The 12110-nt window shown below is 37.8% G+C and overlaps 2 protein-coding genes and 1 non-coding gene across 4 annotated transcripts; all 3 read right to left on the bottom strand.

The window, feature by feature from the left end:
- Positions 1–212: 212 nt before the first annotated feature.
- LOC112279066 (histone deacetylase HDT1) lies at positions 213–4819 on the bottom strand. 2 transcript variants are annotated; one of them, XM_024513159.3, is made up of 10 exons: positions 4702–4819; positions 3903–3973; positions 3426–3660; positions 3012–3229; positions 2364–2465; positions 2096–2177; positions 1925–1978; positions 1601–1704; positions 1249–1334; positions 213–779 (listed from the first exon to the last, which is right to left on the bottom strand). In XM_024513159.3, exons 1-10 carry the CDS (start codon positions 4712–4714, stop codon positions 722–724), a joined length of 1023 nt encoding a protein of 340 aa, XP_024368927.1. In that variant the 5' UTR covers positions 4715–4819; the 3' UTR covers positions 213–721. The 2 variants fall into 2 exon arrangements, with proteins under 2 accessions (XP_024368927.1, XP_024368928.1); XM_024513160.3 differs by lacking the exon at positions 1925–1978.
- LOC112279226 (small nucleolar RNA U30) lies at positions 1092–1169 on the bottom strand. The gene has a single exon (XR_002968928.1). It is a non-coding gene; the product is annotated as a small nucleolar RNA U30 (small nucleolar RNA).
- A 1968-nt stretch (positions 4820–6787) lies between the features above and the next one.
- On the bottom strand, positions 6788–10396 carry LOC112276487 (uncharacterized). The gene has a single exon (XM_024507868.2). It carries the CDS (start codon positions 10394–10396, stop codon positions 6788–6790), a length of 3609 nt encoding a protein of 1202 aa, XP_024363636.2.
- Between the last annotated feature and the right edge of the window lie 1714 nt (positions 10397–12110).

Here is a 12110-nt window from a genome sequence, read left to right as displayed (position 1 = left end):
TCGCTTTCCATTTCGCTTGTGCCCAATCATATCACATGAGATAAATGCGCCACAGCCCCAAGTTTGGAGCAGTGTGATTTCTATCCAAAAAGCAATAAACGAAAACGAAGACAATCAAGCTCTCGCTGCTACCACCATGAATCCAATTTTTTCTCCATCAATCCAAATTAAAGTCTCATTTGTAAAATGTGGTGCTAAAATTTAGAATCCTATCTGCAAATACCAACTTCGATATTGATAAGCGTTGAAATATCCAGAATCAACCAGTTGGATTACCAAATGCCTTCACAAAGCTGGCGACAACCAACTTGGAACCCAGAGATACTTGAGCTGTAACCAACAACACGAGTGTTCGAAAAGAGGAGCTTTAGGGACACAACAGTGCTGAGGAGCGATCGTCCCCTACGCACTACATACTACTGACGAATCGCTACATGGTACTAACCCTAACTCTACGGCATCTGCCATATCATATCAAAACTTCTGAGCAGGTTACCCTAGCAGCAACCACCGCAGTCTACATTGACATCGAAAGTATACATTGACTAGTGTAATTCCCCAAACAGCCACTCTCTATTCATATCAAGTAAAATGCTAAACTACTAAGATTCTAATAAACTTGCGTTTCGAGAATATTGAACCAACACTATCTACTGAACAGTGTGGTCACAAACTCGAGCATCATCACTCGAACAATAGCAAAATTCCAGTACCCATATGCTCAACTTTTGTGCTTTGCTGCAATGTGTTGGCTCATAGCAGATTCCGTTGTGAACGTCCTGCAGAGGTATGGTTCCATCAGACGCAGTCATCAACCCATCAATACGGAAATATCTAATCACACAGGACTTGACACAACTTGTCACATTGGATACTCAGACAGTACGAATGTAGTCTTCATGCCTACATGGCTCAGACCAAAATTCTTCATCACTGCATCCTTCCACATACTAAGCAATGACAGATCAAACCACATATGTTATTACCGTGCTCACTCCACCTCTCCTTCATAAGCTCGTTATGTAACATTTGCGCTATCCAATAACTACCAAGCTCTTGGACACCAACGACACTAGTGATCACGTCTGGGTGCTCAGATTTCAAAAATGGATATAATTTCCTCCTGCCGTAATGGCTCAGATTAACGAGATATATTATTCATCACAGCACCCATCCGCGAGAAATCAAATCAAATCAAACTTCAGCCCCTCAAAACAAGATACAAGAACCAGTTCCCGTGAGTCTCACCTGTCACAACCCGTGCACTGGTGAGGTCCAGCCTTCTTTTCGGATACTGGTGTTGGCGGAGGAGCAGTAGGAGTGCCCTTCAGTGCCTGTCATCAAAACAAAACTTTGTGTTGAACAAAAGAGTGGAGACATCCTCTTATGCACGATAAGCAACAGGCAGTGAATGCTCAGGTATTTTGAATGGTGTAACTCTCTTCAGATCTTTACAGATCAGATTAACGAGATATAGTTTCTCCTCATCGCATCCTTTGTAATAAGCACTTCGACCCAACTCGACTGTGTACGAAGAATCATCAGCCATTTTGTCAAGCGGAACAATGACTTATCAAAAAATCCACATACACGTCCTCACCTTAGCCAGCTTTACTCCCTTGTCTGTCGGAGTTTTAGGAGCCTCTTTAGTCACGGGTGTCACCTGCCCGCCCTTATCTCCTTTCTTTCCCCTAGATCCAGGTGCTGCATTAAACAATCCCATCAACTATCAATACCATAACACTGTTCAGTATCATCAAAGCCAGACACACAAATACTATGAATTACCGAACATAAGCTATGCAAATATTCAACGATGTCATTTCATAATCGATCCCAATCCACTATCACGAGAAACTACACCGTCAACTCCTCAGCTTTTAACATGTTGCATCTAAACCCTCTCATTAGCTTAGGTCGATACCTTGGCTGCCTGCAACGATCAGGCTCTGCCAGTATTCTGCAGCGGCTTGCTTTCCTGCTAACGTTTTCCTTTAGAAGAACACTCCAGCATCTACTGCTCCAGACCTGTCTAGACATTACTTGACAGCAACACAAAACCTTCTCGTAGTGGTCAAATAAATAGAAGAATCACCTGACTTGGGAGTGACGTCCATCTTGGATTTCTTCTCGACATCCTTCGTAGCCACCTCTGCCGCAGCTCTCTTCTTCCCAGCCTGCGACAACAATTCAACTCTTTCGTAAGAAAATACTACCAAACATTTTTGGTGACAACATCGACCTAATTATATTTACTTTTACACATTTACCAGACATGAGATGGAAGACCGTATCACTAACTGCCATGCAATCTGTGCATTCAACCAAAGTTTTAACTTCTACATCCATAATGTTAATTTCACCTTTGCGGTTTCAATCGCCAACTCTTCTTCCTCAGATTCATCCGAATCATCTGAATCATCCTCATCCTCGTCACCCTCATCGTCCTCATCCTCATCCATGTCCTGAAAGACATTGATCATTGCCTTGATAATCTGATGTAATTACCACTAACACAGAAGACAGAGACAGGTCCAAAAGTTCCAACAGCTGACAAATTGTGGGAAGTGACGCTGACTGTAAGCAGCCAGACAGTGAAGTGGTGCTCAACCAGGCTACAGAAAATTAGCAAGAACTGCTTGTGAGATTTGTGCGATTTGTGCGATTTGTGCGTCGATTACCATAAAACACATACATCGTCACTTACACTGACACCATTGCCATAAAAACACATACAACCTTAATTGGAATCACCCTCACATGAAGCTCGGTAGGCTAGATTGGTCTTGAACGGATGTGTTACAAGATCGTCCTTTTTCACCCGACCCGACAACAAAATTGCTAATTGCTCTCACTAACAATTTGTTGTTTACCATACAATTCAACCTCAAGTCAGCCTCAGGAAGTTGAGTGTGCAATAAAAATCGTAAACAGACCACCAAGGTGAAACTTAAACATGAAAAGCGCTTCACTCATTCGAATCCAGAAATCACTGACAAAGAACAACTCACATCGTCCGAATCTTCTTCGTCATCTTCCTCATCAGAGTCGCCATCCGGGACAACTTGCTTTTTGAGAGATTTATCCTGCATGGCTTTCTCAACGACCTTTGCAACGTCAGTAGCAGCCTTATCAGTCACCTCCTTGATTATCTTTGACCCATTCGATTCGACTGGTATCGTTGCAACCGCGAGAGCACCGTCTTCCTCGTCCTCGTCCTCGTCCTCGTCTGAAGACCAAGACATATCAGCAAAGCAACCACAATAGTTAGCTACGTCCAAGAACGTAAAAAAATGCTCTAGGTTTTCCCTAACACGCGAGCCAATTCCGAGAAAATATATCAAAAAATAAGTAACAAAACAATCACAACAAAGACGAGGACATTCCTAACAAGAATACCAATTCCGTCTCATGCAGAACATTACCTTCAGAACCATGTTCTTCGGGGCCTTCCGTCCGGTATCCACAAATGTAGACACTTGAAGAGCTGCTGTTATGAGAAACTTTGAACTCTCTGTCAAAAACAAGATCCAGTTGCATTTGATCACATTTGCCTTCCGAAAGAGTCCCCAGCACAACCTCGCTGTCATCAACTTGAACCTTCAGAACAACCCTGTCATTCCCCTTGCCCCCTTTGACCTTGCTCTCTCCAAGAGCAACCTGATACAGCAATATTACAATGAACCAGTGAGTAAAGCACAATGGTGGATTGAGGTGGTACTCCAAACCTTGCACCTGCTTGTGCATGGGTGAATGAAAATACTAAGGAATAATTTACTAAACATGTTGAAGGAAAAAGTACCTTAGAAGCAATTCTAACGTGGGGTAATAGGTGCAGGAATTCAATATACATTCGACGATTTCTTTCAAAGAGAAAACATAACCAATGTTGCGATGCGTACCTGGGAAACATGAAGGTACATCCCTTCGCCAGGAGAACATGAAATAGGCTTGCCAGCCGGCACTTCGACACCTGCACGCATAATTAAAGCATCCATGCAAAGATTAAAAGACTCATTCATGATTCGGAAAACAATAATTTGGACGAAATCAAGGATACCGTTACGCTATGGTGTGGGGACAACAGATACTCGATTCCCACATAAGCAACTACTTCTAGACAGATAAGAACCCACAACATTGAGAAAGCAACCCCATTCAGGTGTCAATGTGCAATCAACAATTCAATCTTCCCTGTCGTGAGAAACATAGAAATACAAACGATACAGACAAAATGAAGCCACGAGTGCGTAACACAAAAACATTTCCAACCCGATAAAGATAAACCCTGTACAACGAAGCACCTTGATCATGACTAAAACCTAATGGTGAACACGGAGACACCTATGCAACTGAACTCCAGAAGTCCTGTTCCATCCACAATGTACTTTTGGCAACAGTTTGTAAAAAGAGCTACGAACGATAATCTGTCGATTGGTGAAGACAGACAGGGACTTGGACCCGACACATAACCAGGCTTAAACCCTCGACGACACGTAAAGAAAACCACTGAAATAAAATTTGAACAAAAAAAAAAAAAAAAAAAAAAAAAAAGGGCAGCAACTCGTTCGGAGCAATGCTTCTGCTCTCACCAGTGCAGGACGCCGCTCATTGCCAAAAATACTTATCACATGATTGTACCTCCCATGAGGCAAGGAAGCCATTCCAGAGAGAGGTAATCAGGGTTTAAGAAACACGCACCCCAAAAATCCATTACGAAAGATCAGACAGTCGTAAACAGATGCCTCGGCACACACTGAACCAGGCAATTGAGGGATACCTCCAGCGAATAGAGCACTCGTCAGCAAACAAAAGCATCGGCGAGAACTCCAGCATTTGTCCGCCCTTATCTACCTTGAATAGGGCTACAGCCATCGCTCAGCCGGTCATAGTTAGGGCTACCACCTGTTGTAGCCCGTTTCCGAGCCGACTGCTGGGTTCATTGTGGTATTCTGGACTTGACGGCGACTGACATAGTACTCAGAGATCCGGTAACCAAACTCTGTGTTTTAGGGTATGGGTTTAAACAAGTGGGATCTCGAGTGAAACAAGCCCACTTTGCAACAGGAGTCTAGGCTTTAATACAAAGTGTGTGTGTAAGTATTTAAATGTACATAGATAAACTTTACAGCAGATGAAGATGTTGAAGTTGTGTTTCAAGGCCTTTTTACAATAAAGGTCAAACATAAATTATGTAATTACATTTTAATGTAATAGTTGAACATTTTCATCAATTAAAGGTAATGTATATTATAACTAAGTGAACTCTAGAATCTTAGAGCTCTTACAAAAACATTTCCATTTTTACATTACTTACAGTTGTTATATTGTTAAGATTTACAACCTTTTGTTACACAACATGTGTAATTTTAAGAAACCATGAAACACTTGGCACAAAACTTCTTTGCAATTTTTTTTTTAAATGTACTAAGTATTTTTTTTATAATAATGAAAAAAAACTTTAAGATAGTGCAGAAGATATTTTTGAATGTAAAATTTACTTTAATTAAATCATATAATATTTATATACATCAAAATCAAAATGATGAATTTACAAACAGAAGTTGGAATTCACATACTGATTTGTGTTAGATCTTTTGTTGTAACTACTGATTGTGTAAAGGTCAATCAATTGTGCTCAGACTCATTCATAGGATTCATCTATAAAGTCTTGAGAAGTTGTGATGGCAGTGGTGTTGATTTAAGTATTGATGCATCCATAATAATCTATAATTTAGCCGAAATTAGATTTAATATTATAAATTTAATTACAAGACTTGTTTGTTGATTTCACAATATATATATATATATATATATATACATAGATATATATAATTGATATACTAATGTATCCATTATATCATTTTTTAGAAGTTAATTTGCTTTTTCAAGACTAATTTAAACTAATTTAATTAATTTGGATTAAAACATTTATACACAAAATATAACATAATGTATAAAATCTTATATATTCATAAAGTATTATTTGTTAAATAGAAATTCAATCAGCAATTGGTTTTATATAAATTGGTCATGAATTCTACAGATCATCATGAAAGATTCTATGGCTGCAATCAGATATTTCTGTAAATTTTTAATAAATTTTTTTTTCAAATATGTATGATTTAAAATATTATTTTGTTTTCTTAAAGTATTGTTAAAACAACTTCTTTGAATACAAGATACCAACTATTCTACAATTTCTGCTGAAATTATGCAAAAAATAAATAAATATAAAAATTTAAAATTCAAAAATCAGAATATTTTTGTATGTAACAAGTTTAATTTATTTTTAAAGTGTTCTTTACAATAAAAATAATGAGTATATATATATATATATATATATATATATTAGCGGTTGGCACTTGCTTTGCAACGCATTAGTCCAACCATTTTAATGTAGTTCTTATATTACAAAATAGTTTAAAAGGAAGGTAACAACAATCTACATATATAAATATGTCTTCATGACCTAAGCATGAATTTTAAGAATGTAATATAATAGAATAGAGTAATAAATTTTAGAAATAAAATGCATCTAAAGATGCATGCATTGGAAAATTTCCATTCATTGAATAGTGAAATTCAAGATGTCACCTTCTTCAATTGAATGGTAAGTTGTCTCAATTGAGAAAACATAATTGAACACCAAAAGAATGCAATTAGATGGAAGGGGACGTCGCCAAAGCGTGCATGAACCCTAAACATGCAGAGTTTGAAACAAACTCTTAACTTTTCCATCCACCTGATTCAGGTGTAAATATTTATAGGAATTTATATGACAATGTCATGTAAAAACCTCATGATAAACAATGTTTTTAACCATTCCCACGGCTTCATTGTTGTCATTGGCAACCTTAATGTTTGCAGGATGTCTACCACGAGACAATGCCACATATAATTGACCATGGCTAAATACTTCATTGCGAAGATAAATGCCAACTCGATCATATGATTGGCCCTGCGATTTGTTGATTGTCATGGCAAAAGCACCAGTGACAGGAAATTGTCTCCGGCAAAGTGTGAATGGCAAGCGGCTATCGTTGCAATGATGTGTGATTCTAGGAATCAATACCTCTTGGCTACGATAGCGTCCTTCTACAATTTCACATAACAACATACTGGAAGACACTTGCAAAAGATGCAAATGACTACCATTGCACAAACCTTTTGCCGGATTCAAGTTCCTTAGCAACATCAAATATTGGCCACATTTAAGACTTAATTGGTGAGGAGGCAAACCGCTCAATTGTAAAGAATTCAAAAACTCTACTGGGTAATGATGGGCATGTTCATCATTCTCGTGAACAAAATCAGCACTAAAACATTGTTGCACATCACCAGGTATACGATCGGTGATTTTTCGGTTGATTTCTTGGGCATCATCATTCCGGACAGCCAAAATGACGCGCTCAAAAAAATCAACCAGATCATCAAAAATAGCATCAATGAGACCATCTAAAGAATTTCCAGGAGCAACTAATCCTAGCGGTAAATCTACCTTTGGACCGGTTTTGCCCTCACCAATATCTAACAAAAATCGTTGAAAGTCCGGTTGACTTTGCAAACGCATGTTAGTGGTCAAATGAAAATGTTGCATTAGTGGAAATAGGTATGAATGTCGCAAGCAAGCTTGAACAATTTGCTTGCGACCTCCACGTACAACTACAGGCAAAGTTTGGCAAAAATCACCGCCATATAATACTACAACACCACCATTTGGACTATCTATATTGCGTATATCTCGCAATGATCCGTCTATAGCTTCAAACATAAAACGATGCCCAACACAAGCTTCATCAAGTACAATCAATTGTACTTCACGTAAGCTTTGACCTAATGTAGACTGGGCACTAATGTTACAAATTGATGCATCGTGCAACTGTAAAGGAATAGCAAGAGCTGAATGTGCCGTTCGCCCTTCATTCAAAAGGCGTGCGGCAATTCCACTTGTTGCCATTGCCATACACTTGACATTACGACCACAAAGATAACCCAATATGGTATTATACAAAAAGGTCTTACCTGTACCACCAGGACCATCTAAAAAGAAAAGTCGATCTGGAGAATCAGAATTTAAAACGGCAGTGGTCACCGCATTAAAAACAATGTATTGTTCTTCGTTGAGCCTACCTACATCCTCCTCTAGAAAAGTAATGTTTTGGTTATCAAAATCAATATTGTCATTGGAATCACCGCCAACATCAACAATGTTTGAATAACCAAACTCATTCAATTCTTCGATATTAAAAAAATCTGTAAGATGTTTGTCTGATGATGACAAATATTCTTCAATGGACAAAATTGCTTTGTAATAGCGATTTTGATCATTGCGCCAATCATCAGACATAGCATCAAGATGTGTCTTTAGTAAGCTAAGAGGATCTAGCGGTTGTCCAAACACAAGAAGTGTTGCAAACAACCGCCGAACTTGTTTAGGCAACGCAATGACAGTTGCCTCTTGCAGACAATTTTCCCATTCAGAATCATCTTGTAAAAGTCCTCTTGCAATACAAGCGGCCTTGTACTTTGGATGCACTATATCATGAAAACAAAGTAGGTCCTCAAATGAAGTTGGTGCCTCGACATGAGTCAACAACAAACGCAAGTAAAATACTTCGGTACCTATGGGAACCATGTTTATCCGACCAAAAACTTTTATCTTACGTACTCTTCTTTCCCACATGTTATTCTTCACATCCCACTTGTAATAGAGTGAAAGATCCATGTAACGAAGAAGCATATGATTGCCTTGATTGCCAGAAGCAATTAAGGCACGAATATGGCAATTAAGCTCAAAAAACTTGGTGAGTTTAGTCTCAGCATTTTGATCAATCACCGAGTGCAAAGATGTTCCTTCTTTAAAAGTAACATATTGCTGACCGGGAAGGTGAACAGGAAAACGACAAATACTATGGCTCTTATTATTAGTTTCAAAACCAAAGAGCCTCCAACATGCTTCTTGGGCGGCCACATAACGACCCTCCAAGAAATCCTTAATCTCATCTACCACTTCATCTGTTTCTACAACACCACGATCTGGACCTTTAAAAATATACTTGTGGAGGTATTTGACAGTTTTTATAGAACTGCAAATTTCCACATTAATGTGACAATTAAATCGACCTATCAAATATGGATTGTATGGCACAACCCATCGATTGTCTAAACGGAAAATTTGTCTACATACACGTTTCTCGATATATCGACCTTGATTTCGATGACGGTACAAAACATGTCCGTCACCATCCACCTCGGTAGTATCTCGAGCTTGCATCGGATAGTTCTTTGTACATCTATCGTCTTCCATGCATGGACAATTGGGATTGTCCAAACCACATGGTCCATGCATCATGTGCTTGGCAACCGCGGCATACAATTGTGGTTGTCTATCTAAATCGGGAATCTCCGCACATACTATCCTATCTACAAAGTCACAGTCATTGACCTTGTCTTTCAACCAAAGAAGAATGTGTGCATGAGGAAGACCACGTTTTTGAAACTCAATAGTGTAACAAAAAGCAATTGTCTCTCCCATGACATTCTTCTTCGTAATCTCATCCATCAATGCTCTTAACTTGAGCTCGAAAACATGCACAACAATATCTGGACGATCAAGAGGACTTTGACCTGGCTCAAACTCATCAAGAATCTCAGGCCAGGTCGGATTACATGTCATTGTCACAAACAAATCGGGTTTTCCTAAAACTCTAACCAAAACCATACTATCATGAAAGAGTTTTTGCATGTATCTGGGGGAACCAATGAATGTTGCAGGTAAGACAATGCGACGCCCAATGCGTGCTCCATTGTCTTCCTGCAAAGCAACTACGACCCCCTGATAGCACTCTGCACAAAGTTCAGTTTGATGTTGCCTAATGAAAAGCAAATTTTCATGTTCTATATGTAAATACTGATCCACTACATATTGCTGGAATAATCTACCAGCCTTATGTAATACATTAGATTCTGGGCGCTTTTGAAGCAAATATTGGACATATGACTTTAAAGTCACTCTAGTATCTGCTTTAAAAGTTGGTGACCACCCACATCGTCCATCAGGAAACAACAAAGGATAGGATAAAGCATCGTAAGCTGGATAAATTTCTTTTATTCGTATTAAATCTCCACCACGTTGGTGAAGAATAATATCTCTACCAAAATTCATATATTGTTTGTCAAGAACAACAGCAGCAACTTCTGGAACTACTTGGCGATTATATCGATGGGGATGTTCACCAAAAGGAACCTCACCAGAGATACGAAGTCCCATGTTTTGTCCCCTTTGAAGAACATCACGCGAAGACTTAAAACCACGAACCAACGCATTTATGGATTCTAAAACTTCTTGAATGTTGTTAACAACATCACGATGAAGATCATCAAAAATCTCCATATGACGATTTGTTTGTAAACCATCATCCAAGAAATAAATTTGTACAAATCTAGCACCTTCGTCTAAATCGGGTTGTAAATTTTCAATGTGATGGCATAACTCTCCGTTCACACGAAAAGTATATACCCCTCTACCTTCAACTTGGCCAGACTGAAACTTACTACACATACTTGTAAATGCAAAAGCTTGATTATACTTTCAAATGGATTTAAGGAACTCTCGAGATTTAGGTGTTGTGCCCATATAAAGCTCATTGAGCATTGGATGGACAATGGGGTGATTAACATGTTCATTGGCAATTTTGCCATTGTAACAACAAATGATATTTTTTTTCTTTTTTAAAACGAAAAGCCAAACATTTTGGACATTAGATGCACATTGATCCAACACTATCAACATTGACATCTACAAAATTATCAATGGTAGACAAAGCACGAGCCATTCTCTAGAAAGATGACAATATAATAAAAAAAGTGGAATTTAGGATAGGAGAATGAAGACCCTATCATAAATTCTAAACTCCACAAAGATAAAAAGATATATCAATAAATAGGATTTAGTGTAGGATAGAAGAAATCCTACCCTAAATCCTAAACTCAACAAAGATTGAAAAAATTGATAAGAAAAAGCAGAGTTTAATGTAGAATAACAAAAATCCTAACGTGAATCCCAAACCATTTCAAAACTCACAAAAGTAAGGTTTTTGATAGTACCTTTGTAAGCTTGTGCTCCAAGAAAGTTGCACCTTTTGATGAAATTTGACTCCACTCTAAAAAGTTTACGTTCAATGCACTACACTTCAAAGAAAAAAAATAGATTAGGTTGGCGCTTGCTTTGCAACACATTCGTAGCCAAGAGGTATTGATCTAACACACAAAAAACATGCATGAAAACAAATGTGATGAACATATTCTCAAGCCATACTCTACCTCCTAAGTTTAGACTCTAAATTTTTTTTTTGAAGACACTTAAAAATGTCGATTTTTGAAAACTTTTGTCACAAATCATTTTCTTTCCTACAAAATGAAAATGCACCTAAAAAGTCCAAATCCGAAGTCGGAATTCAAAAATAATTAGTATTTTGGGAGATATTAACTCACTGTTAAATGAATTCTGCCCAAAATACAGTTTCATCCATAGTGGATGAAAAATCATGCAGTGGATGAAAAAATGCAGCGGATGAAAAATCATGCAGTGAATGAAAAATTACGCAGCAGATGAAAAATCATAGTGGATGAAAAATTACAGCAGATGAAAAATCGTGCTACAGATGAAAAATCATAATGGATGAAAAATTGTTGGGCAAAAAAAAAAAAAAAAAAAGTTAAAAAAAGTAAAAGTAAAAGTTTCGGCGATGTGCACATCACAGAACATCAGCTGCTCGTTTTTGAGTCCTTGATGTTTTTTGTTTTTTGTTTGGTTTTTTGCAACTAAAACCACTAAATTTCAACTTGATTTGAAATTTTAATGTTTGAAAACTTGATTTTATGATTACCCAAAATCAAAAATTACCAAAAATTTCAATCTTTCAAAACCTTTCAATCTTTCACAATCTTGCAAAAATTGCAATCTCACCTCAAATTTCTTGAACAATCTCCACAACTTGAACTTTGTAACTCCAACTCCAACTTTGTATTCAAACCTCCAAGATCACATCAACCAACTCCAACTCCAACTTCACAACTTACAACTTCCAACTAACAACTTCCAACTT

The sequence above is a fragment of the Physcomitrium patens genome, chromosome 2 (assembly GCF_059467195.1).
Source record: "Physcomitrium patens ecotype Gransden chromosome 2, ASM5946719v1, whole genome shotgun sequence".
NCBI lineage: Eukaryota > Viridiplantae > Streptophyta > Bryopsida > Funariales > Funariaceae > Physcomitrium > Physcomitrium patens.
Note: the sequence above shows the minus strand (reverse complement) of the source record. Positions and strands in the feature narration are given on the sequence as shown.

Coding starts and splice junctions, on each gene's coding strand:
- LOC112279066 (XM_024513159.3), bottom strand. Junction 1,705..1,924: donor GATCGTTGCAGGCAGCCAAG/GTATCGACCTAA, acceptor TGTTTAATGCAG/CACCTGGATCTAGGGGAAAG. Junction 1,335..1,600: donor AGGGAGTAAAGCTGGCTAAG/GTGAGGACGTGT, acceptor TTTTGATGACAG/GCACTGAAGGGCACTCCTAC.
- LOC112276487 (XM_024507868.2), bottom strand. CDS start 10,396: ATGGAGATTTTTGATGATCTTCATCGTGATGTTGTTAACAACATTCAA.